This window comes from Pteronotus mesoamericanus, unplaced genomic scaffold (genome assembly GCF_021234165.1).
Source record: "Pteronotus mesoamericanus isolate MK-2021 breed Mesoamerican mustached bat unplaced genomic scaffold, CSHL_Meso_final contig_179, whole genome shotgun sequence".
NCBI classification, from domain to species: Eukaryota; Metazoa; Chordata; class Mammalia; order Chiroptera; family Mormoopidae; genus Pteronotus; species Pteronotus mesoamericanus.
The window spans coordinates 508317-536274 of NW_026555075.1; the positions used below are offsets into that span (position 1 = coordinate 508317).

The following is a 27958-nucleotide window of genomic DNA, read 5'->3' on the forward strand; positions in this document are numbered from 1 at the left end:
TGAGATATGATTTTATACCTACTATGGTAACTAATCTAAAAGATAGGTAATAACAAGTATTGTTGAGGATGTGAAGAAATTGAAATCCTCATACATTGCTGGTGGAGATGTAAAATGGTTCACCCCTTTGGAAAACAGTTTGACAGTTCCTCAGAATGTTAAACATAGAGTTCTAAGAGCTAACAATTTCACTACTAGATACCTACCTAAGACAAACAAATCTACGTCTGTGCCAAAACTTGCATACAAATGTTCATAGCAGTGCTATTCATAATAACTAAAAGGTGGAAACAACCCAAATGTCCATCAACTAATAAATGTATGAATAAAATGTTATATATATATAATGGAATATTACTTCACAATAAAAAAGGGAGTAATTATTGATACATGAATTACATACTACAGTGTAGATAAACCTTGAAAACATTATGATAAGTGAAAACCCAGCCATAAAAGACCATGTATTATATGATCCTATTTATAGAAATGTCCAGAATAGGCAAATTCATAGGGACAGAAAGTAGATTAGTGCTTTCCTAGAATTAGGAAGAGAAGAGGAATTAGGAATGACTGTTCGTGATTACAGGGTTTTCTTTTGGGGGTGATTTTAAAAATGTCTAAAGTTAGATTGCAGAAACAATTGTATAACTGAATAATTGAATTGTACACTTTACATGATGAGTTGTGTAGTACGTGAGCTGTACATGTTAAAATGGAATTGCAAACAGTGGTGTTTTGATTGCTGAACCATACACGGCAACTTCTAAAGTCAATTAATGTTCAATTAATAAATTCTGTGAAATGGTTAGAAAGTTAAATCTAAAGTAATGGAAGTAGGGAGCCCCGTTAAAAAACTATCAAACTAGTTCAGGCAAGAGATAATGGTGCTTCGATTAGGAAGGTAGTGGAGGAAACCATGAGAAATTTCATTTGGGTGTATGTTTAAAAGATGAAGCATGACAGGATTTTCACAAGGACTGGGTGTCATGTGTAAGAAACAAATCAAGCATGTGTACCTAAACCAAGTGATGAGCAGACTCTTCTCCTCTTCTTCCTCCTCTTCCCCCTCCCCTCCCCTCCTCCCTCCCCTCTCCCCTTCTCTCTCCTCCCCCTCCTCTTTTTTCTTCGTAGAAATATTCTCATTCTTAAAATACTCAAGTGGGACAAAATTCCTATTTCTTACTCTTCAAAGAAATCCTTTCCCTCCCTTTCATTTATTGTTGCCATTACTGAAGAGAAAGTATGTAGAGAACGAAAGACCTGATTGCCTTTTATTTAATTTAAAAAATATTTTGGGCACAAGACATACATCCTCTAGGTTGGTTTGTTCTTCTAAAATTGATACTATTAAAGGATGTCCTGAAATAGGTTTTTATATTCAGGGTATGGGATAAAGTTATTTGAGAAAAGATAAGAATGGATGAAACTTTTAAAACTTTTGTTTAATGTGCACTTTACCATTTTCCTTTGTAGTTCGTTCTATTGGCTCTATTGCACTGAGAAAAGCAGAAGACATTGACTTTAAGTACCACTTTGACTTCTTTAGTGTGAATTTCAATGAAGAACTGGTAGCACTGTATGGTGGAAGTCTTCAGAAGCAGACCAAGTTTGTACATGAATGCATTAAAACAATTCTCAAACTCTATAAGGTAAGAGATAAGCTTGCAAATCAATAGTGATCAACCTACTAGCATTTTTGGAACTCAGCATATTTTAAATCATCTGTTTTTATGGAAGTTGAAGGGAAGGTGACACAAAGGTGTTTTTTTCTTTTTTATTTTGTGGGAATCTGTTTTGGACTTATGTGGTGGTTTTTGAAGTTTAAATTGAATTTATAAGAAACCTTTCTTGTGGTGAATTTAGGGGCAAAAATTCTTTTAACTATTAGAAATTAGGAGTGCAATGTAGTTCCTAAAAACCATTAATATGAATTTTTGTTTGTTGTTATGACTGTGTAACTGGTACTATTAGAGTAGACCACTTCCCTATGTAAATAACTATAAAACTAGTCAAGACATCTGAAGTGCGTGTTTCTGGGTGTTAGATAACAACCAAACAGCAAAGGATTTCTGAAAGAAAGATAGCATGTGAAGTGAGCTCCATAATTGCTTTGGCTTTCTGCCTGGAAGCATTTTCTAGGCCATGGGTCAAGTAGGTGGAAATGAAGCTGAACACATGGATACCACCGAGCCAAAGAAGGCAGAGACTAGAATTTGGGGCTCCTGAAATTGTCTAGATTTCTGATCTAGAGATCTAGGGGTATGCAGAAGAAGAAATGTAGGCAGAGATAGGAGCTCCAGAAATTTGTTTTTTTCAGCCTTTGAGTTCTATGTTGTACATGCACAGTTCAAGAAGTACAAGGCAATGGAGTACCAAGGAGGAAGTGATGGGGTGTATCCGCCTCAGGTGGAACTTCAAAGGGCAGTAAAACACACCAAAAATCATTCTGTGCCAACAGTTCTAAACAGTGTCAGTAAACAGTGTCAGAGATAAAATGCTACTACCTACTTGGGTGAGCCGCTTCCTCCTCTGCACACCACAGTGCAGGTCCTGGCAGAAAACAGCTGCCTGGGAATTGTGAGTTGATTTGCAATTTCAAAGGCCACATGGTGCTGGGAAATATTTCTGACCAGCTAGAGCAGAAACTTGTATTGGGACACATTGGGCATTCAAGGGAAACCCCAGAGAAGGCATGATTTAGGTCAACCCCAGTCCTATAGTAAGAGCTACTCCCATGTCTACCTTAGCAATGCTTAAATACAAGCCTCAAAAAATATCAGAGTTAAAGATTAAAAGTAAAAGATGCATGTAACAAGAGAAGAGATGTGGTAACTTTTTTAAAAAGAATAAAAAGGAAAACCTAGAACTGAAGCAATATAGGGTAAGGCAAAAGTAGGTTTATAGTTGTGAGTCCATGAAACAGTTTATTCAGGTATTATTAATTATTGTATTATTTTCCATTCAAACAACTGTAAACCTTTTTTTGCCCTACTCTATACATATCAGAAATGAAAAGTTCAGAAGATAGGCTTTAAGTAAATTGACCACTACAGAAAAGAGATCATTGAATTTAAAGAAAGGACAATAAAAACTAAACACACTGAACTAAAAATTAGATAAATCTTGAGAGTTGGAGATTTTAATAATCATCTCAATAATTGATAAAATAAAAAGTTAGAAAGTCAGTAAAGTATGGAAGATGTGAACAGGATTCACCAGCTTAACCTACTGACATTTATACAACACTGCATCTAAAAAGTGTAGAAACTATGTTCTCTCTAAATGCACATGGAACTAAAATATGCCATTGTGTTAGGCCTTAAAGTCTCAATAAATTTCAAAGGCTTGAAATTACATAAGGTTTATTTTCTGATCGCAGCAGAATTCAATTAGAAACAACAACAAAAAACATCTGGAAAAACCTCAAATATATGAAAATTACTTCTAGCTTACACAGAGGTCAAAAAGAAGATTACAGGTGAAATTTGAAAATATTTTGAACAATTGAAACCACCACATCAGAATTTGTAAGATTAAAATAGTGGTTAGAAGAAATAAATAGTCTTAAATGCTTATATAAGATAGGAACAAGGTTTAAAAACAATAATCTAACCTTCCAACTTCAGAAGCTAGAGAAAGAAGAGTAAAGTACACTCTAAGTAGAAATGTAAGGAAACAACACACGTGAGAATTGAAATCAATGAAATAGAAAAGAGACAAACCAAAGAAAAAAATAGATAACAATGGCTGGTTTTGTTTTTTTTTTAAGATCTATAAAATTGATAAGCTCACAGCTAGACTAATTGAAAAAAAGAAGGGAGACACAAATTCATATCAGGAATGAAATAGGGGATATCACTAGAGAGCCTACAGATAGTAAGAAGATATTAAAGGAATATTATGAACAACTTTATACCAATATATTTGACAACTCAGATGTATTTCTTTTTCAGCACAAATCCCTTGAAACATAAATTACAAAACAGACACAAGAGGAAACACAATATGATTAGCCCTGTACCCATTTAAATTTTTGAATTTGTAATTAAAAACCTTACTGCCAAGAAAAATCTAGGGCCAGATGACTACAGTGGTGAATTTTATCACTTAAGAAAGATGTAATACCCATTTTACACAAACTGTTTTAGAAAATAGAGGATGAGATAACATTTAGCAGTTCATTTTAAGAAATCAGCAAATCCTGACTATCAAAATTGGCCAGTGACATTCTTTGAAAAGAAAGTAATGACCTAGTATCCCTCATAAACACAGATAAAAAATCCTCAACAGAAAATTAGGCTATCAAATTCAGCAGTATCTTAAATGTTAATACATCTTGACCAAGTAGGACTTATCTCAAGACTGCAGAGTTGGTTTAATGTTTAAGTAGCAATCAGTGTAATTCAGTAAGATCATCTCAGTAGTTGGAAATGCATTTGACTGCATTCAGCCCCATTCATGATTTAAAAAAACAAAAAACAAAACTCAGCACAGTAGGAATAGAAGCATACATACTTCTTCACCCCAAGGAATTGTAGTATGCATAGAATTATGGGAAGAATCAAGTCATATTAGGTTAAGGACCATTATGTATTTGATACTTGTTGGTAAGATAGATAAGAAGCAATCATAGAATGAGCTTTATTTTCGTGTTATCCACAATAAATGTCAAGTGTCTTTAATTTTTCGGCTTCTGTCTGCTCCCACCACTTCTATGTACAGAGGTCCTACCTAGTACAATACAGCCAGGAAAAAAACAATTAAAATTTAAAAGATGAATTAAAACAGCCTGTATTCACAAATGACGTAAATATTCAGAAACATTTAAAGGAATTTACAGAAAATTATTAGAAATCGCAGGTGAATTTAGCAAGGTTACAAGATAAATGGTCAATATTGAGAAATCAGTGAACAAATGGAAAGTGAAATTTTTTTAGTTATATTTTATTGATTATGCTATTATAGTTCTGATTTCTCCCCTTTTGCTCCCCTCCACCCAGCACACCCATTCCCTCAGGCAGTCTCCCCACCGTTGATCATGTCCATGGGTCATGCATGTAAGCGCTTTGGCTACTCCATTTCCTATACTGTACTTTACATCCCCATGGCTATTCTGTAATTACCTGTTTGTACTTAATCCCCTCACCTCTTCACCCATTCCCTCACGCCCCTCTTCCATCTAGCAACCATCAAAGTACTCTCCATATCCATGATTCTGTCTCTGTTCTTCTTGTTTACTTTGTTTTTTAGATTCAATTGTTGACAAGTATATATTTATTGCTATTTTATTGTTCATAGTTTTGATATTTTTCTTAAGCCCATTTAACATCTCCTGTACCATATTTACTGTACATAATACATTCCTTTTTTCCCAAATTTTTGAGGAGAAAATAAGGATATACATTATACATGGGTATAATGATTACATACCATGGATACAATAATGGGTATTCCATGTATAAGATCCACAAAAATGTGGGTGTGCATGATACGTGAAAGTATGTTGTACACAGCAAAATATAGTAATAATTGTTTGGTAATGATGACTTCTTTTAGTATTTTCTTGTCTGGAAAGCTGTTTATCTGCCCTTCGATTCTGAATGGTAGCTTTTCTGGGTAGAGCAGTCTTGGCTGTAGGCCACTGCTTTTCATGACTTTGAATACATCTTGTGAATCTCTTCTAGCCCGCAAAGTTTCTTTTGATAAATCAACTCACAGTCTTATGGGAACTCCCCTGTAGGTAACTAACTTTTCTCTTGCTGCTTTCAAGATTCTCTCTTTATCGTTAACCTTTGGCACTTTAATTATGATGTGTTTTAGAGTGGGCCTCTTTGTGTCCATCTTGTTTGGGACTCTCTGTGCTTCCCGGACTTGCATGTCTATTTCCTTCACCAAATTAGGGAAGTTTTCTTTCATTATTTTTTCACACAGATTTCCAATTTCTTGCTCTTTTTCTTCTCCTGGCACCCCTATGATGTGAATGTTGGACATCTGGAAGTTGTCCCAGAGGCTGTGTATACTGTCTTCATCTTTTTGGATTCTTTTTTCTTCTTGTTCTGATTGGTTGTTTTTTGCTTCCTTATGTTCCAAATCATTAATTTGATTCTTGGTTACAGGGAAACAACAGAAGAGTTTGTGGATTGTTCTTTATTTCAATTAGTGTAATCTTCATTTCTGATTGGATCTTTTTCATGCTGTTGAGGTCCTCACTGAGTTCCTTGAGCATCCTTATAACCAGTGTTTTGAACTCTGCATCTGATTGCTTATCTCCATTTCATTTAGCTCTTTTTCTGGAGTTTTGATCTCTTCTTCCATTTGGGCCATATTTCTTTGTTTCCTTATTTTGGCAGCCTCCCTGTGTCTGTTGATATGTATTAGGTACAGCTGCTTTGACTCTGTGTCTTTGTAGTGTGTCCTAGTGTAGTAGGTGTCCTGTAGGGTCCAGTGACACAGTCTCCCCTGTCACCCTAGGTGGGTCCTTAAGGTGTGCCCTTCATGTGGGCTGAATACACCCTTCTCTTGTAATTGAGCCTTGGTTGCTGTTGGCAGATGAACAGGGGATTTACTCAGGCCAGTCAGTTGCAAGGATTGCCTGTGACCGCTTACCACCAACCTCTGCCTTCTGTGGAGGATCAGCTGTGCAGGGGCAGAGTGCTCTGACATGGTCTGTAGCTGTCCACTGGGTGCACTGGCCCTGGGGTTTCCCAGGTGGTGCAGGCCAAGGTCAGCCCCCTCTGTGTTTTGCCTGGGACCACCCTGCCTGAGCTATAAAGCAATCTGAGATGCCTGCTACCTGTGCTGGGCTTGGGGATTCCCAGGCAAAGCTAAGCTGTGAATCTAGGCTGGCTGCTGCTAGTGCTGGGCCTGGGGCTCATGGAGGCCAGCTGTTGCTTGTTTGAGAGGCTTTAGAAAGTTGTGAAGCATTAGCCAAGACCAGCCATTCATATGGAAAAGCAGCTTGGGTCGGCCCATGAGTTGGGTGGGGCAGAGTCTCTGGGGACCTCCGAGGTGGGTCAAACAGTGTCACTCAGGTTGATGGAATCTCAGATATTGCTCCAGCCTGCCAGCTCTTGTCGGGGGAGCCTTCAGAGAAGGCATAATGGCCTCTGCTTGCCGTGATGCCAGATGCCTCATTGTCTCCCTGTGTGCCACTGGTGCCTTTCCAGCTGTCACCCCAGTGCTGGAGCTCAGAGGGAGTGAGTCTGAGTAGGCGAATCCATGTGTGGGCTCTTTAAGAGGAACTGCTTGGGGCTCCAGAAGTTTCTTCCACCAACTCAATCCCCAATGGTTTTTGCAGCCAGAAGTTGTGGGGGCTTGTCTTCCTGGCACTGGAACCCTGAGCTGGGGGCCTGGTGTAGGGCTGGGATTCCTTGCTCCTGAGATATCTGTCCTGAATTTTTATACACCACATGTGAGTGAGGGACCAGCCCATTCAATGTCTCTGGCCCTCCTACCAGTCTATATGGATGTGGCTTCTTTAATTCCATAGCTATAAGACTTCCATTCAACTTGATTTCTGGCAGCTCTGAGTGATGGTTGTTCTATATTTTAGTTTTAATTTTGATGTCTGCGTGTGAAGAGGCTAGCCATGTCTGCCTACACCACCATCTTGACTGGAAGTAGAAAGTTTAATTTTAAAATGCATTTACAGTAATGTGAAAATATAATTCTAATGGATAAATTTAATGTAAAATTTGTAAGATCTGTACACTGAAAACTTCAAATCTGAAAGAAATTAAAGAATCTGAAATAAATGGACAAACCAACTTCATGGATTGGAGGACACACAATTCAGTTGTAAATTCTCTTCAAACTGACCTGGTAGATTTAAAGCAGTACAAAACAAAAGAGTAGCAGGTGTTTTTGTAACATTGGCAAGCTTATGTGCAAATGCAAAAAACCTAAAAAGTCAAACAGTCTTGAAAAAGAACAAAGTTGGACATGCACTCCCGGATTTCAGGACCTAACTATGAAGCTACTGTAATCCAGCTAGTGTGCTCTTCCTTTCCATCTTGAAAATGAAATGTAGACATCACGGTTCTTTGCATAAACTAGCATTTAAAATTATTTCTACAGCAGATATTTTTAAAATTAAAATTAAATCTACACTGAGAATTATAGGAGGAAAGAAGCCATATTAAGCACAGAACCTTTTATATAGCTGATATTTATTGGGTAAATAAGACATAATTATAAAGTGAGATTTCCATATCTGTCATTTGCAATAAACAATTGTGTATTTAATATTATAATTAAGCATTTTTCTCTCTATTTTCTGTGTTCAGATTTTCTCGAATGACTACGTATTAAATTTGTAATAGAACTAATGAATTTTTTTTTTAAGTTGAAGCTTTTAGAAAGTGAGATTTCTATAACAAGTAACTATAATAGGGGTTAGAGACAGACAACCGAATCTTGTTGAATGGATAGGGTTTGAGTGAGAGAAAGTGAGAGGACATTTTGGATGGAGAAACCTCTATTCACTGAGTTTGCATACAAATATATAGCAATGAATAAAACAAATGCAAGCCCTCATAGACTTTATGTTCTAGCGGGGAAAGGCAGGTAGAAAACATCAGAAATAAAAATTTATATTATAAATGCCAGGAAGAGAAATAAAACAGGAAGTAGAGACAGGGAGTTAAGGATAGAGGACTACAAATATAAATAAGAGTGTCTTATGAAGACCTGTTGAGGAGCAGACAATGTAATACAAATTAAGAGAGTAGTTCATTTGCATACTTAGGAAAAGAGTACTCTAAGCAAAGGAAAGAAATACATGAAGCAAACACATGCATGCTGTATTTGAAGAAAAACAAGGAGACTGATGTGGCCGGAGTAGAGGTTGGGAAGAAAGCAGATTATAGAGCCTTGCAGACAATTTTAAGAATGTTGCCTTTTATTTGAAATGATATGGAAAGCCAGTGTAGAGGTTTTTGAGCAAAAGGGTGACATATTCTAATTTAGGCTTTAACAGTTTCATTCTGGGTGCTTTTGAGGATAAACTGAAGGGATGTAAGGGCGGAACAGAGAGACCAGGTAGGAAGCTATTGCGGTGATTCTGGCAAGAAGTGATAGTAGTTTAGATCAAGTTGGTAGCAGTGGAGATAATAAGTAGTCAGACTGGTATAATCCTTAAAGGTTGAGGAAACAAGATTTCATGGCCGATCAGTTATGGAGGGGCAATGTGAGGGGAAAAGAAGAGTTAAGAATGACTCCAAGTTTTTTGTCTAAACAGATAGAAGGATTGAAGTGCCGTTAACTGAAGTGGGGAAAATGTAGGAGGAACAGATTTGAAGGAGATTAATAGTTTAGTTTTAGACAGGTTCAATTTGAGAAGCACAGGAGACATCCCAAGTATAGCTGATATACCATGAGAGTTTAAAGTTGGAGTTTAAGAAAAGCAGTCCAGTCTGGAGATTGGGGTTTAAATGTATATGAAACCATGAAACTAGATGAGATCCTTGGGGAGTCAAGCTTTGAAAGAAATGAGATCTAAGGATTGAGGCCTGACTCTCCATTACAAAGAGACGGGAGGAAATGAGAAGGAACGAGCAAGGACTGAAAAGGAGCAACCATCGAGGTAAAAGAAGAGCCAGGAGAGTATATTGTCAAGGAAACCTAGTAAAGCATTTTAAAGACGAAGGTGTGATCAGCTAGGTCCGTTGCTGTTGATAGGTCAAGTAAGATGGGGACTCGGAACTGGCCATTAGATTCCTTGGTGACTTGGTAAAAGCAGTTTTGGAGGAGTGTTGGGGTGTAAGTCTGATTAGAATGGGTTTAAGAGTGTGTGGAAGCTGAGAAATTGGAGACGGCAAATACTGTGTAAATAACTGTTTTTTGGAGAGTTTCGCGGTAAAGGGATGTGGAGAAGGGTGTGGTCACTAGCGGAAAGAGGGAGTAAAAAGAGAGTTGTCTGTATTTTAAAGGAGAATAACAGTATCTTTATCTACTAACAAGAATGGTATAGTAGAGGGGGGGAAACAGTGATGCACGAAGAAGGTGAGAACTGCCGGAGTGATGTACTTGAGAAGGCCAAAGGAGGTCGCGTTCAAAGCAAGTACATAGTGTTGGCTTTTGCTGAGATGAGGTCTGTTTGGGATCCCCAAGACCATTCCCAGGCTCTGTGGTTCTCCAGGAGGACTCATGGGACTCAGCATATACTTGTACTCATGTTATGATTTATTGAATTAGCCAAAAAGTTTGTATGTTTTTTTCCATAAATGACACATTTTTCATTTTCACCAATAACTTTATTCATTTTGATACTTTGAGTATGTCATCTCTCTACCACATGGTATAACATTGGTTGTTCTTGATTTGATCAGTATCAACTTCAACTGGTCTATCCGACTGTGGAGCACCATGCAGCAAGAAATCTCCAGCGTGAAATTTTATAAACCACTTTTGACATGTTCAATCAGTGACCATTTCTGTGTACTGCATAAATCTTTATTTTTACATTTCACTTGTGTTTTTACCTTTCTTGAAATAATAAAGTATAATATGCTGGAAATGTTGCGTATTTTCTTCCACCTTCAATATTGAAATGGCTACACAAAAATGCACCAATTTTTGATAAGTTTTTAAAAATAACACACTGATATGACAGCTGTCACAATACAATCTAACAAAATTGTTTCAAATGAAGTTAAAGATAACTAAGTGCTACTAGAGCCATCTTCCAGAAAAAAACAAGAAAACTCTTGGCCAACCCACTATTACAGCGAAAGGACACAAAGCAAAATCAGCAAAGGAAAAGGTGCATGGGGTTAAGTATGGACAAAATGCAGGTGTGAGCTTTCAGAAGTTCTCTTGCAGAGGATTCACACCGGATGCATTTGATTCCTACAACAAATTGTGACGTGTGTGAAATGTTGTCCATGAGAGCAGCTCATTAGAGACTCAATGTTCATGATTTTTATTGAAGATTGCTTATATAGACACCCTGTGCCTATCATGTACCAAAAAGCCAACCAGAAGGACAGTAGTGTTCAGCATAAAGGATGTTGTTGGCACAGTATTAGCATAGACATTCTTATCATTTAGGGAATCATGGGAACCCTCCTGAAATCTAAGGTCCCATACTGCAGAGCAGAGCCAGCCTTATTTGCAGTCCTTTCTAAGGATAGCTGTTTCAGGCCCACTATGTTAACTGTTTCCTGCACAAGATCCAGTTTATTCAGAGTAACAGGAGAGAAGGCATAGATGACAGGTCAGTATGAAGGAAGATGAGCAAAAGTTTAGTGGTGGAACTGAGCATACTGTGTAGAGACAGAAAAGATTTTTTCAAAATGCAGTACTTATTTAAGAAATAAACTATGTAATTGTTAGTGAATAAATGTGAAATGTTGGTTTATTTTTAAACCCAAGTGCATTAATAGGGAAATAATTTGATGAGATAAGCTATATAAATATGATGAGGCCACTGTAGCAACCATAATTTTTCTGGTTTTCTTGTGGTATTTCCAATTTTAAATAAATGATCCTATAAAACCTAGTAATCTGGTATAAACCAAATATAATTACATCTCTTACATCTAATATAACAAATGATGAAACATGATTCACTAGACCCAAGTTTGTTTTATTTTGGTTCAGAAATTCAAATGTGTTTCTGTAGCTTACTATAAGAGGTTAGATAAAGAGTTTAATTTTTTTTCTATTTAGAGAGAAGTATTTAGCATTGTTATTATGATGCTAAGTGTTAATTATGCTTTGGTGATTTTTTTTTAATAGGGTCAAGCATTTGCTCCAAAAAGTGTGGCAATAATTGGTCATTCTATGGGTGGCCTTGTTGCAAGGGCATTGCTTACACTGAAAAATTTTAAACAAGATCTGATAAATCTCCTTATTACACAAGCCACCCCTCATGTTGCTCCTGTGATGCCATTAGATCGTTTCATTACAGGTGAGTACTGTTACATAAGCACTCACTGACCTCCCCATTGTTACTTAGAATTAAACAAACACTGACAGCTACTCCCTTCAGAGTGTGCCACGGATTCATCCATGTGTGAAGCCGCTCAAGTGTCACATCACCTCCAGTTCTGAGTCTCTCTCTCTCTCTCTGTGACTTACAGCTTAGGCTCATAATTGAAGCTGCTGTTAGTTTTCTATGTCTAGAGCATCTTAACATGGATGGCGTATATGTCTTGTAATCCCTAGGTTAGGCTTCAGTTTAGTTATTCTTGAGAATAACTCCCTGTCTCTTAAACTGTGTTTAAATTTCCTGTGTTTTGTTAACTTTCCAGTACTGTACTCAAAATAAGCATATTTTTAAGTAAATTAGTAGAAATGTCCTGTTTTTAAATAAATAGGTCCGCTAACACTTTATGTGGTGAGGTAGAATTGCTAATATTTATTGAACTCTTACTGTATTTTGGATATTGTGTAAAGGACTTTATATGATGTATTATTAAGTCACTTAGTCCTTATAATAGTCCTCTGAGGTAGGTACCATTGTTACCACCATGTTTGTGGATAGGGAAAAAAAAGTCCAAGACAAAGGTTTTGCCCAAAGTTACATTGACAAGAAAATAGTGGAGCCGGTGTTTGACCCTGGTAAGCTTGTTCCTGGGCCTGTGCTCTTAACTTTTGCACACTGTACTGCCTCTTAATTGAGATACATTACTATAGTAGAAGAAATAAAACTATGGATCATGCTATAATGTTGCAGGGAAGTTTGAACGGTAAGAGTATGATAGCTGTCAGGGACTTGAATAGTGATAATGTCACAGAATAAAAATTAAATGCCTATTTCAACTTATTAAAGTCAAATTGTATTTTCACTGCTTACTGTAATATTATGTGAATAGAAGAAACTCTTTAGAAAGAAGAAATTCTTTTTCCTGATCAGGAAATTTACTCAACTTCATACCCTATCACAATTTCTGTTATCTTAATTGTGATGAAACTTGTGTTTTCAGTTAAGTGAGAAATATACTCTGGTGACTCCACAGCAGAGCAGTAGTCGTCCAAAGCACCTGTCTTAACATAACATTGCCAAGGAGTAATTTATTTGCTGGAATATCCGATACAGTAGTACTTAGCAGTGAAGTTTGATTTTTTTATTACATTTAACACTTTTCCTATAGAAGTCTTTTAATAAAAAATTATAGTTTTATTATTGAAGTTCTTTAAATCTAACTCTAATAATTATAAATACCTGTATAGGTGTAGGAAAAAATCAAAGGCATAGACAAGTCATAGTACTTCTCCACATAATCAAGAACTCTTTCTCTTACTGCATTTTATATGTTGATGAGCCTTGTAGGTTAAATTAGAATTACTCAAAAAATACATTTAAAAATTTATTTGAAGAAAGCTTTCAAGAGAATTGGGTTTTATTATTTTGACGGATAGCGATGATCTGTCTCTAAAAGGCTCAGGCAGAAACTGCTTCTTAGGGCCAAGGCGTTCTTACTATGATGAGCAAGCTTCTTTCCCACAGATCCCTTATTTATTTTTTATTGTACCAAGCCAGAGTTAGAATGTAAAAACAAAAGTTCAAGGGTGGTAGATTTTAGATTTTTAGGAGACTCCTACACCTCCAGAAGTAGATCCTGTTTGTAATGGGTGGAAATAACTGCCCTTCACTAGGGGAAGGGAAGGCCTGCACGGAGCTCTGCGCTTTAGAGGGCCCTGCTCTGGTGCTGCATTCCCCACGGGGTTCTGCGTGGACAGGCCAAGGAGGCCTCCCCACTGCAGTCTGTGCCTTTAGTTTCAGACTGTAGTCCAGGTGACCAGGTCTCTAGACTTCCCTTGTCCATATGTCCCAAGCTCACTTTCAGGGCTCATGTGGGCCTCTTACTTGAATCTGTTCTGAGGGCAGGTAAGTATAACCCTAAGCTTGCGTTGTGGCCAAGCAGTGGCCCTGCACGAGGTACGGAGAGCTCGGGTGTGCACTGAGGCCCTTGTGATGCAGGATGGAGTTGGGATGGGAAGAGAAAGATGATAGCACAGTGGTGGGCCAGAGATCTGCTCAGCCTGTGCTGCGCTTATCCAGAGTCCAGCTCTGAGGTGTCCTGGGATTCTTCATTTGAACCTGGCCCTCCAGGTTGGAAAGTATATTTGATTTAACAGCATGTTAGCCGGAATTTTGACTTTTAAATATTTAGGCATATGGCATGTGTACCCCATTGGCACTCTTATCCTAGGCCCTGCATATATTAGGAATAGGTTTGTGTGGTCACAATCTAAGTAAATGCTGCTGAGATCTTTCACGGGAGCTGTATGCTGTTCTAAAACATTTGAAGCCCTCAATGGGATCACATACCAGGATAAAAATGCCTTGTTTTGATAATTAGAAGAGGAAATAAGAACTTCCCTCCCATGACCTCAAATCTTGACACTAAAATTTTCTCACTGTTCATAGAAAAAGTGGAAAAATTGTCTTCAAGTTCTTCCCTTTGAACTATTTACCGCACTGAAGAGATAGAACTTTAACCCTTAGGTTTTCCACAGCTTCATAGTTCCAAGACTAGTATGAATGTTACTGTCCTGATCAATTTTACTTTAAGAACCTGAGTAGTACTTTATGTGATGGTGGTTGACTGCAGGAGAGAGCTGCAAAGGCCTATTAAGCAGGGATACTGCCTCATTAGGAAGATCTACAACTATTTAGCATAGTAAACTCTTATATGTGGAAAATTTTATGGTTTTTTCTTGCTGTGCTGTGGCTCTTGAACAAGTATATTCCTTGTGGAATATAGAGACTTATTTGCATATCACTTTGTCAAGCTAAAAAAATTTGAGTATCTTTCTTCATCGTTGATGCTTTCAGTTAACTCTTAGTATTTGTAATCTGATTTAATGGGGTAAGCAGAATATATGTAAAAATATTATCTTAAAATAGAGAAATGTGAATAACTGTTCATAGGTTATTCAAATGACTTAGAAATTCAATTTAATATTAATATTATGGATATCTTATTTGTGCACGGAGTGACAACCAACTTTTAATGTCTTTCTTATTTTTTACCAGATTTTTATATGACTGTAAACAACTATTGGATTCTAAATGCTAGACACATAAATTTAACCACGCTTTCTGTAGCTGGAGGATTCCGGGATTACCAAGTTCGTTCAGGACTGACTTTTCTGCCAAAACTAAGCCATCATACCAGTGCCTTATCTGTTGTGGTAATCTTTTTTAACGAATCTACTGAAATAGTAACATGATGAACACAGTGGGGTGTGAAAGGAGAAATAATATGTAACTGCTTGGAAATGACTGTTAAGTTGGTGTAGTACTGCTGTTGTGTGTGTGTGTGCGTGTGTGTGTGTGCGTGTGTGTTTGAGAGACAGAGAGATAGAGACAATATGAATGAATGAATGAATGAATGAATGAATATGTTGGTGAGGCAGAGGCATAGATGCCTATGTTCCTAGACAGTATAAAGGATCTAGAGACTTCATGAAAATAAATCTTACTTATGAGAAATAATTATTTCTTGTTCAAAATAAGTGCCTATCCATTGATTAGAATTGTTAAGTATAAAAAAGTGTGGACTGAAGTCCAAGGGCCTCTTGTATCTGAGTGGTATGCTGTGTACTATTGTAGTAGAATATAAAACATACACTCTTGATTGTTAAACTTGAAGTTGTACCAATTTTAAAATTTTAAAATTAGCTTTGATAGTAAAAACAGAACCCTGATTAATTAATTTGCTAATTATTCTTCCCTGCTAGGACATCAAGTATTTGGTCTTTAACTGGGATACGTAGCCTCTGTAAAGTGAGTTCAAGTTTCCTTTTAGGACTTACATATTTCTTGTATTTTTAACGTGAAGTCTTCAGTTAAGATCTTAACTTTTTTTTAACTTAATAAACACATCATCTTCAAATATAACAATTTAATTTCTAAAAATTCCATAGAATTCCTTTTGCTTTTTAGAAGCTAGTGCTTTGTTTCCTAGCTGTTCCCTTCATAGATTCCCCTTTGCTTAGCTCATCTGTTGGCCCACCTTAGGGTGCTCTTCACTCACTAAGCACGTATTTATTGAATGCTTGCCATACACAGAACACGAATTATTAAGCTGTTCTGCTGTTACCCACCATTTTCTTATAACGGGAGTTGTGATAGAGCTATAGTAGCTTTGGAACAAAATTGGTAAATCTGTCAAACCTCATTATTGGTATGAATATTACTTGATGTTAAATGTTTTAGGCAGATATTTGCTGGAAGTTCTCAAAATATTAAATATCAACTCTGTAGTAAACACAGATGTTTTATTTAGTCACATAAATTGGATATAACTTATTTCCTAAACTTGGTCTAGAGCACGATGGTGTATTGATACTATACCCTGCAGCTTATTTTTGAAAGAACTTTGGTTTTTTCAGCCGTGTGTGTGTATGTGTGTGAGTGTGTGTGTTTCCCCCTTTTCTAATCCATTTGCTAATGTAGTGCTTTCAGGGCAGCTTGTATTTCTGTATCTCTGATAAAAATATTTTACTTCTTACAGAATTTTCTCAAAGCTGGTTACTTTATAATCTGAGTTTTATTTAGTTTTTTAGCAGCTAAATAGTGTAGGGTCTTTCATGTTTTAAAGTATGTTCACTTTAAAAGAACAATCAGTAAGAAGTAACAGTTTTTTAAATGATTATCTCAAGAATGGTTAAATGGCATTTACATCCATTGGGACTAGAAAAATTGCTTAGGTTAGAGAGCACAGTTGTTTTGGTAGGGTAGGCTAAACTCTTGTTACATATACTCATGCAGGTAATGGCACTTAAACGCAATTGAGGTTTACGTTTTACTTATATAATTGCCCAAGGTGTGTATTTAAATTGATGGGTGGTGTTTTTGGGAGTCTCCTAAGGGATCTAGGCTGACAGTAGGCACCACCTTCTGGACTGTTTTACTTTTGAGGTTGCTGTAATCATCACTATTTCAATCCACTGGAAGGGGGAAGAAGAGCAGTCAGGCCTGGAAACGGCACACATCACTGCTGTTCACATACTATTAGAGAAAAATTAGTTGCGCTTTTAGTAAGAGAGGCCAAAAGATGTAGTCTAGTCCTGTGTGCAAGAAGGCAAGAATGGATTTTGGTGGACATTCAGAAGTTTCCACCAAAGATCATGAGCAACTACCTTTATTATTTGTGTTGCCTTTCCGTTTTTCTAGCACTGACGCATTCCTTAGCCTCAATGAAAATAAACCCATTTTATTTCTTGGTAATGGTAAATGCTGTCTACTGTGAGTTCTTACTCTACTGAGCATCTAATATAATTTTAGAACCACAGTGAACCATCATTGTCTTAGCTTCTCAATTAAGCTGCCAGCAGTAATTCCTAATTAAGGAACCATAAGGTATGTAATGTTTATAAGTTCAAGTAAGCTATAGATTCTTCCCACTTCAGAGGAATTGAAGCGTGTTGTGTCATTGTTAGGAGACCTTCTGCAATACTTACATTTTTTAGGAGTCCTTTCCCTTGTGTCTCTGATAAGTAGGATACATACCAGTCATACAGTGATTTTTTTTTTTTTTTTTTCCAAATCAAGTAAGCCTGGACACCACTTGTAAGAGTCAGATTGGATAGTTTTGGAATTTTGATCAGGCATATTTCTTTTGGAAAACCTCTGCAGGCTAAGGTATTTATCAGGCACACCCTGATTAAGAAGAAATATCTTAGTATTTATTAATTTGAAGTCTGGTCGAACTAAAATTACTAAAATCTCTGTTATGATTTACCCATAAACTATGATTTATTAAGAATCATAAACTCAGCCTTTTGTTAGAGTAATAAAAAGTTAAACATTAAACTCAGGAAGTAATCTGGATGCTTTAATAATTTTTAAAGATTAATACGAGTGTGACTAAGTGGTGATGACAGATTTATTTTATGCAGGAAATATCTTAATATTTCTGGATCACCTTTTACAAGAATGCATCATTTAAAAATGTCTATACATCATGAAATAGTGAAACTAATGCTACATATTTTTAAATGTTAGCTTGTAAGAATTTCAGGCCTTTCAGAGACTAACAAATGTGCTTTTCTTAGGTTTGATTTTTTTTTTCTGTTTCTTCCCTTCTAGAGTTCAGCAGTGCCTAAAACGTGGGTCTCAACAGACCACCTCTCCATTGTGTGGTATGTTAATGTAACTAATTTTGATGGTTTGCAGTGGTCCTCTTTTCTCGTCAGTGCATTGATTGGTTTGTTGACTTTCTGAGAGCTTCATTCATGCATAAATAAGGATTTGGGAGACAGATTGATTTAAGGGTTTAGAACTTTAAACTTGATTCATGTCTTAGTGTGACCAAGGTTCCCTTGACAATCTATGAAATCATCTGAAAACCAGAGACATTAGTCTCAAGTGAAGCTGGTTTCAAATATCAAAAGTTTAGTTTGTCATAGTTGGACAGAATCAAAGGCACTTGTTTTAGGACTTCCTGAGCTCTCCACAGGTCGCCAAATTCAGGGACTGGATTGATACTGCTTTGGTTATTCTAGAGTAGCACGTGGAAAACCAAGCTGGAAGTAGATTTACCTTTAATATAAATAAAGAAATAGATTAAATATGGGTCAAGAAATATGTAGACCCTAGTATCTTATCTTTGTGTGTTCTGGCTTAAAGGCTCTCTTTTTCACCTTCCCCTGGCTCTGCAATCAGTGATGTCTGCAAGAAGCACACAGTGCAGGCCTGTAAGGATAGGATAGAGTCCATCCACAGCCATGGCAGATGAGATTTAGGGAACATTAGAGGGACCTTGTCAGTTCTACTGGCAAACATTCAGGAAGATTTCATTTGCTGTATTTTTATGTTTCAACTTTAAGATATATGCTTAGTAATGATGATTTCTTAAATAATTTTGAAGTTTACAGCTTTAAAGGAAACTCAAATATTTGATTAAATAATAGAATTGTGTGTGTGTGTATCAAAAGCATATTATTAAAGAAAATTTCATTTGTAACATTTTATTCCTTAGGTGTAAACAATTACAACTGACTACAATTCGAGCATTCTTTGATCTTATTGATGCTGACACTAAACAAGTATGTATTTTAAAATAAAAATTATTTCAGTAAAAAAAAGAGCTTTGTTGCAGCAGTGGTGGAATTAATACATTTTTTACTTTGATGTAACTAGAAGTCTGCACCCTGTGTTGATTATAATTACTTTCAAAATGGAAATATCTTTATTTAATGGAGGGAAAGAGAGTAGGGGAAGTAGAAGAGAGTAAAAGGGGAATAAATGGTGACAAAAGGAGACTTGACTTTTAAGTGGTGGGCAAACAATACAATATAGAGGTGATGAGGTGATGTATTAATAGTATTAATAGAGTTGTGTTCCTGAAACCTATCTGGTTCTATTAACTAACATCACTCCAATAAATTCAATAAAAATTTTTTAAAAAAGAATGCAACAAAAATAGAAAAGTGAAAAGATTTCTTAAATCTCCCCCCAGTTCTTCCCCTTAAAATTTTATATACGTATATTCTTTTAGCTTTATTTAATTAAGGAAAATACTTATTACAAGCTATTTTATCATTTTTTCTTAGTAACATAGATCTCATGATTTATATAGTATTAGATATTTTTGTGTAAATTGTTTTAGAAAGCATCTTTACCTTTCTGATAGGATCAAAATTTCTGTATTTCTTGAATAACTGAAACTCACCAGAACTTAAATTATATACTTCTAGAAGTTGAACCTCTTCTGTAATAAGATTTCACATATAAACTCTCCAAATTAATGATTTTACAAGTTGTTCAATTAGCAGGACACCTGGAAATCATAGTACCTTTTATAGAATATCATATAACTCTTTCATCTCTTGTCTGCTAGCAGTTAAGTTGTAGTGGTCACCAAGGATTACAGCAAAATACAGAGAGCCTATCCATTAACTTATATTTCTTTTTTCTGTGATTTCAAATAATTGCCATTATTCCTCTCAAGCAGCTTTTCACGTCATCTTGCCAGTACCTCACTATTCCATAGACCCATGTTCTCAAAGACATATGTTCATGTGTGGCTTTGGCTTCTCCATGTAGAGAAAAATTTCCTTGAAAATTATATAATTTTTTATTATGGGAAAGCATTACAGCCCATATATTTTTGGGTTCTTCCTCCTGAAGACTAATTCTTTGAGAGACTATTATGTATGGCCTCTTTCTCAATAGATGTTTAGGTAATGCTTTTCTTATCATTTTATCTTTTTTTTTAAGAATTATTTTATTTTCAGAGAGAGGGGAAGGGAGGGAGAGAAAGAAACATCAATGTGTAGTTGCCTCTCACACGACCCCAACTGGGGACCTGGCCCATAACCCAGGCATGTGTGCTAACTGAGAATCAAACCTGCAACCTTTCAGTTTGTAGGCCAGTGCTCAATCCACTGAGCCACACGAGCCAGGGTTTATTGTTGTCGCTTAAATCTTGCTCCTGTAGCATTCTCTCTTGGGAGTGTGGTAGTGCCCATATTTTTCTTCTTAACCCTTTAGAAAGCTGCATAAGTGCTGTTAGAATCATAGATACTTAGCTCTCCGCCAAAGAATGCAGTGAAAGAGAGACCCAAATTGTTCTGTTTCACCACATTTGAAGCTACAAAATACCATATTTAAGATAGTATATTTATTAAAGTAAAGGAGCTTTCCTAGAGTTAACACTGAGAATTAGTTATGGAATGCAAACATTTTTTAGTTTTCAACTTGTTTGTCTTAACTATGGCAAACATTTTTAGTCAGAGAGAAAGCAACTAGATACAGTAATAGAATCGATTAAAATTGCAAGACCAGTTTGTATTTCTAATGACATTTGGTAGGTTTAGGAAAAACCTCATTTTAACCAGTGAAGGACAGTAATATCTCAGACAAGTATAGTCTTTAAAAATTGTACATAAATTTTAATAAATCAAATCTTGTTTTCCATTATATCTCAGATGAGAAAACTCTAATGCTGGTGCATAACAAGCTATAATTCTGAATGGATAAGTATTTCACAGACACATTTTAAGGCACAAAAGAGAAATTTTTAATAACTAGTATTGCCAAGAATTAAAACATTATGAAACTGAGTTCTGTTTCACAAACTCACTATATATAATGGACTGGACTAAATGTTAAGACAATAAAACGTTAGGATATGATTCCTCCTCAAAAAGAATATAGCCTAGAATGAAAAGCAAGCCTATATACAAGGGAAGCTGTAACTCAAATCATAATCATTCCCTAACATGTAGTACCAAGGAATCAGAATTAGAGTGTAATTTTTGATAGTTACCAGCATAAACATTATAGCTGAAAACTATAGATGGATTTTCTAGAGAATGAATAAGGATGGGAGAGTCTGACTTAACTGAAATTTTGGCTGGAAGACTTACGGTTTTTAATAGCTTAAAATCAGATGTGGCCACTTTAAAAAAAAAAATCAAAACTAATTTTGTATTAGATGGAACAGATTGAAGTATAGAGTTTGCATCAATGAAGTTAAATTACACTTTCCTCCACTGTAGACACACATATCTAAAGAACTATATTCTATTTTGTATATTATATTTTAAGGAGGGGGCCCTAGCTCGTTGTGGCTCAGTGGATTGAACACTGGCCTGCAAAACAAAGGGTTGCGGGTTCAATTCCCCTCATAGGGCACATGCCTGGGTTGCAGGCCAGGTCCCCAGCAGGGGGCACGTGAGATGGAACCACATATTGATGTTTCTCTCCCTCTCTTTCTCCCTCTCTTCCACTCTCTAAAAGTAAATAAATAAAATCTTAAAAAAAAAAAAAGAGGGGGACATTAACAAACTTCAGTTTATCCAGGGAAGGAAGGCAGGGACAGTGGAGAAGGGTATGAAACAGTTACAGTTGATGTTTTTGAAGTTGTTTAACAAGTAGAAAAAATGTTTTATTTAGAAGAGGCACATAGCAATCTTTAAGTTTTTGAAGGGCTGTCCCCAAACCTGTATGTCAAAGGAACAAGGAGTCAGATACTTGCTTTAAATAGGGCAGAATATTCTTCTGGTGAGAATTGTTAAAATTGGAGTGTAATATTTTGAAAAGTACTGAGTTAGAAATGTTCAAACAAATACTGGGTGACATCTAAGGGACTGAAGAGATTTAGAAGACCTGGGTCCTCACTATCATTTCTTTATCTCAATATGTTGATGAGGAAATCTCTTTCCTGCCAGGGCCTCAGTCTTAAACTAGAGAATTGAATAGTGGTAGATTCTAAATGAATTTTATACCCTAGTACATTTTTTTTCAAGGGAGGGACTAATCCAAAGTTGCCAACATTTATTGTGCTGGGGTATTTTGAAACAGACGACAGAAAAATTTTACTGTATACTTGTATTTTTATTTCATGAAAGGAAGTTTTGATGCAGAAGTAAGTAAAGCAGTTAAAAGGAGTTTCTGAGGAAGAACAGTTCTATATTCTTTAGTGACCATTTAATTTCTTTGTTGTAAGATTGGCACTGGTCTGAATTTGGAAACCAGTGTGTTGGGATTGCTAGACAGAGGATCACTTAAGTTCTTTTCTGACTCTGTATGTTTATATGTTTTATTCTGTTTGGGATGTACCATTGCGTAACGACTGATTAAAAGCATGGGTTCTGGAGCTGGGTGGCCTATGTTTGAATCCGGGCCCAAATTCGTAATAGGAGAATAACCTTGTCCAAGTTCCTTAATTTCTCTGTGCTTCAGTTCCTTCATATTTAATACACAGTTAATAAGATGTGAAGCACTTAAACCAGTGCCTGGCCCATAGTAAGTAGCTCTTGGCTCTTAGCATTATTTCTTGAAGGAAACTTTCATTGAATTGTCACAATGGTTATGAAAGGTTACAGAATGTATCAATGTTCTTTCTAGATAACTCAAAATCCCAAGAAGAAATTGTCAGTTTTGAATCACCACTTTATAAGACACCCAGCAAAACACTTTGAGGAAAATCCAGCATTAATTTCTGACCTAACAGGTTAGTGGTAATAACATGTTTTAATTTAAGTAGAGTTTTGATTATTATTTTTAGGTAAATTTGTTTATTAGCAGACAAAATCTTTGAAACTGTGATGCTTCAGGTACTATAATCCTGTATTTTATTAATTTCTCTATGGTGGTTTCTTATGAGGTTCTTGGTTAAGAAAGGGAAAAGGTAGAAAAACAATTTGTAAGATGTTGCTAGTAAAAAATTTTGTCCTGAAAATAATGACAAGTAGAAAAATTTTAAAGGTAAAGTTTAATGTCTCTAGTCTCCTGACAGTCACATAAAATAAGTGCTATATTATTCTTAACTTAGTTTCTCAGTATCATTCTTCGATCTTTTGGATTAACAAGCATATCTTTTGCTGGTAAATTTTGCTTTTAAATATAATACCTGTCACACTCAATTACTTGTTAGGAAAATGAAATATTGACTTTCTTCTATTGATACTTTCTTGGAGTTAAAAATACCAGTTAGATTTAAAATACTTTATTTGATGTGAATACTAGTTGGTGAAGAGCACATAGAGATTTTCTCTTTTAAAATAGCCAGTGTTTAGGAAACTGCTTCTTTTTCAAATCCTGTTATGATTGAGAAGTATTTCACTGGCACTTAATAAAAGAAAGTGTTTAATATAAAAAATAACAAGCCAAACAAATTAATTTCCTTTACCTTAGTGACATCTCTGTGGGTTCCAGTAAAAGTATCAAAGTGGACCTATATGGCTTATAATGTAAGTATACCACCAGTGTATATTTTTACTATAAAAAAATTTAGTGTTTATCTTTAAATGTTAAAGATACTTTTTAAAAGGTAACTACATATAATTTTCATACATTAAAAGAATTTAATAATAATTCCATACTAATAAATGTCTAGTTGGTGTTCAGTTTTCCAGTTTTATAACTGTCAAATTTTTTTTTTTGTTTCTTTGGTTTTTCAATTTGTTTGAATCAGGATACAAAGTCCACATAGTATTTGTTGGTATGTCCCTTATTTTTCTTTTAATCTCTCGTGCTTACTTAACCACCATTTTTGCTCCTTGCAGTTTATTTATTGGAAAAAAACAAGTCTTTTGTCCTATATAGTGTCACAGTCTTGACTTTCTGATTGCATTGCTATAGTATCATTCAGCATATTCCTCTGCCTACTCTGTTCCTGTGACTTAGGTGTTAGATTGAGATGCTTGATCAGATTCATGTTTTTGTTAGACTTTCTTTTTTTGTGATGTTAGCAGCTGTTGAGGAATAACATCTGGTGTCATTCATTGAGGGGGATGCAAAAATGATGATACTCTAATCTGATTATTTCTTCTTCATTTATAAACTGGAACACTATGTAGAAAACCTCATCTAGTGAATTTATCAAAGGTGGAACAAATCAACCCTGGCTGGGTGATTCAGTTCATTCAAGGGTCATCCCATACACCAAAGGGTTGCAAATTCAATCCCCGGTGAGGGCACAATCCCCAGAGGCAGCCCACTGATAGATGTTTTGCTTTCACGTTGCTGTTTCCCTCTCCCTTCCTCTCTCTCTAAAATCAATGAAACATATTCTTATATGAGTATTTTTAAAAGAAGTGGAACAAATCATAAAGGAAAAAAAGATAATTACTTGGACCTTTGGATCTGATCTTTACTGGTTTTCAAAAGAGAGAGCTGGTTCACAAACATCCTCCATTAGTGACTGTAAGAGATTTTGAGATTCCCCCCCAATATTATTGTGAACTCATGTATTTAAGCATATTTGTCTTTCTATCTAAACTAAAATACTAAAATTGTTGTATCTTTGATAGTAAAATTGATATTAAAATTGTCCTATTTTTGACCAGTGTAAGCCATTTCAAGTTAGGATCTGGAGTCTTTTTTTAATTATTTTTTTATTTTTTTCAAATACATTTGTCTCCACCTTTCCCCCCACCACTTCCCCCTGCCCCGCCCCACCCCCCTCCCTTAATCCTTCCCCACTTGGGCTTTGTCCATGAGTCCTTGCTATATCTTCCTTGACTTGACCCTTCCCTTCCTTTTCCCCGCCCACCCCTCCCTCCTTGGAGTCTTTTGATTTGTCTTTGATAGGTTTTTTTTTAATTGATTTCTTTTTAGAGAGAGAGAGAGGAAGGGGAGGGAGAGAGAGAAACATTGATTTGTTGTTCCACTCACTTATGTATTCATTGGTTGACTCTCTTGTATGTGCCCTGCCCGGGAATTGAACTGGCAACCTTGGCATATCAGGATGATGCTTTAATCCGCTGAACTACCCGGCCAGGCACCATGTCTTTGATAGTTTTTTCACTGGCTAGTATGAGAAGATACTTCAGCTCATTTTGAATGTCTCCTGCCCCAGGTCTTAAACCAGCTTTTTTCTCTAAGAAAGTCTTCCAACATTTGGGAAGTGGCACCTAAAATCCATAATCTGGACACTAGAGATGTTTATGGCCAGTGGGTTAGCATTTCTAGGCCTTTTCTGTGGGCAGAGCTAAGAAAGGTATTTTATTGTATCTTGATCATAAGGCCAAAAACCAAAACAAAATGAAACACATACATTGATACAGATACTTTTAAGACAGATTCAGGACTACAGGGTTTGTGTTTGAGCTATCTTCTGTCTGTCTCTTCTTCCCACTCTTAGAATTACTGGTTCTTAACCACATCAGGAATAATACAATTAGAATAATTGCTGATTGCCTTAGCTGGATTTTTGAATGATGAAATTTTCCGTTCTCATGATAGTTTTATTGTGTTTTTCCTCTCTTTTTAGGAATCCGATAAAATATATTTTACATTTCCTCTTGCAAATCATAGAAAAATCCATACTCATGCCTATTGTCAGAGCACCATGCTGGTAAGATGATTGGTACCTTTTATGTAAGTTTAAAAGGCCAACTGCTCATTTTTCAAACTCAACTAATATCTAGTAAATCTCATATTTAACCATGCACTATTACTTACTCTAATTAGTTGAAAAATATTTGTCTGGAACAGAGTTTTGATTGAAAAGTATTCATCAAAATGTTCCTGTAGCTGATAATATACCAGGATCTAATACATTACTTAGTTGGTAGATGCTGGAGTTTGCTTATAACAAAGCCTTTAGAAAACATGGTTGGCAGGCATTGTGGACTAGGTGCTAATGAATGAATACTAATTGTAGTGGGATTATCAGACTCTTGCATCTCTTACAGAAACTAGCATCTTAAGACTATACTTTCGGGGATAATTTCCACGGTTCTTTATTAGAGACTAGCATCTCTCAGCCTGACATCCGTATGGGCGGTTTATCCCAAGAGAATCTGGCCCCAAGAGTGATAGCTTAAAATACCCATATTTAATACTGAATTGTAAATCAGAATATCTGTATTGAGAAAAATCTTTGCCAAAGTGTGAATTATCTATTCGGTTTATTGGAGGATTCCTTTTCTGTAATTAAGGTCCATGGTGAATTTTCAGCATAATTATTAATCAGCATAAGGTCACATGGTGAATTTTTAAAAATCTTTTCCATTTTTATTACAGAAATTTTCTAACAGAAAAGGAAAGAGGATGATAACGAATTCTTGTGTAACCATCACATACAGCTTTGACAGTTAATGCATTGCCATTCTAGCTTCATTTATCCTTTCCTCTTTTTTTGCCTGAAAAAAAAATTTTTAAGTAAAGTTCAGCCATTTTATTCTTTTACCCATAAATACTTCAATATATTTTTTCTAATAGATAAGAATTTTATATATACCATCACACCATTATTTCATCCATAAATTTTTATTTCTTAATATCACATGGTATCCAGTTCATGCTCAGTTTTCCTCTGTGCAATTATGTTTTAAGTTAGTTTATTTGAATCAGAATGTAACGTATGAACATTGCATTTGATTTGTAAATCTTAAATCTCTTGTATGACAGCCCCTTTTTCTTTCTGTATATTCAAGAAAGGTTATGTTCTCTACAAATTTCCTACATTGTGAGTTTAAATGATTGTATTCTTGTAGTATCTTTTAACATGTATTTGTGTCCCTTATGTTTTCTGTAAACTGGTAGATCTAGAATCTTGATTAGATTCGGATTAATTTTGTATGGTTAAAATGTTTTATAAGTAGAACTGTGTACTTACCTCATCAGGAGGTATATACCATCTGGTTGTCCCACTTTTTAGTGACATAAAGTCTTACCAGTGGACTTAGGTGGTATCAGTATGATCTATCCATCATGAAGTGCCTAATGAGTCTTTCACCTAATTGTTTTAGCAACCATTGAGGGCTGTATACAGATTTTTTTTTTTTAAAGAACTATACAGTTTATCATATAATAACATTTTCCTTTCTTTATACTTCCTGGAGTTAGTCAGAAATTTTTTGGGTGAATTTTTCTAAGATTTTTAATACAACTTTTATAATTAGTTAGGGATGTTTACTAGATGACCTGAAATTGTTCTTTTGACACCTAGGTTATATCAAAATGGTGTTTTAAGATGGGCTTGAATAACACTTTATTCAATTCATTGACGAATGAGTCAGAATTCCCTATATACTGAAGTAAGTAATGTGGAGTATTGGCAATTTTCATAATAAGGACTATCTTTGAGGATAGGCTCCCTTGTTAGCTACAAAAGCTTATTATGAAACTGGGTTGGATCTTGAGAGGCTGCTAGATTTTCTTTGTTTAGGCTATGCAGATCTGTTCTGTTGCCTTGCTGTGATGTCCTGTTGTTGTCCTGAGAAGCATAGGTGGTACAGAAGTCACACAGGTATTTTGCCAACAATGGAGAAGCAGAGAAATACCGTATGGTTTCTTGTTTGTTTCCTTTCAGCTTCCCTTTCTGTATTTCTGAAAAATGTCTTAAAATTTTATTTAAGTTTCATGATAGCAAAGACCATGTCTGCCTGATTTGTCCTTTTCCTTAAGGGCATAATTCCTTGGCCCCGGAGTGGACTTTGTAAATTATAAATATTAGCTTAATTAAAGGATCTATTTTTTTCACTGTCCCATATGAATACTAAGGAAGAATTTATGTGGCTCTCTGGCCAGTGTTTCTCC

The 27958-nt window shown here is 35.8% G+C and overlaps 1 protein-coding gene across 1 annotated transcript in view; it reads left to right on the top strand.

Moving 5' to 3' along the window:
• The window catches only part of PGAP1 (post-GPI attachment to proteins inositol deacylase 1), a 69767-nt gene that overhangs the window by 12032 nt on the left and 29777 nt on the right, over positions 1–27958 (top strand). Inside the window, exons 3-10 of the mRNA XM_054566696.1 lie at positions 1477–1652; positions 11743–11914; positions 14990–15147; positions 18050–18102; positions 18942–19008; positions 22817–22922; positions 23606–23661; positions 25686–25769. Coding sequence (XP_054422671.1) covers positions 1477–1652; positions 11743–11914; positions 14990–15147; positions 18050–18102; positions 18942–19008; positions 22817–22922; positions 23606–23661; positions 25686–25769 — 872 coding nt within the window. The remainder of the gene's footprint in view (positions 1–1476; positions 1653–11742; positions 11915–14989; positions 15148–18049; positions 18103–18941; positions 19009–22816; positions 22923–23605; positions 23662–25685; positions 25770–27958) is intronic.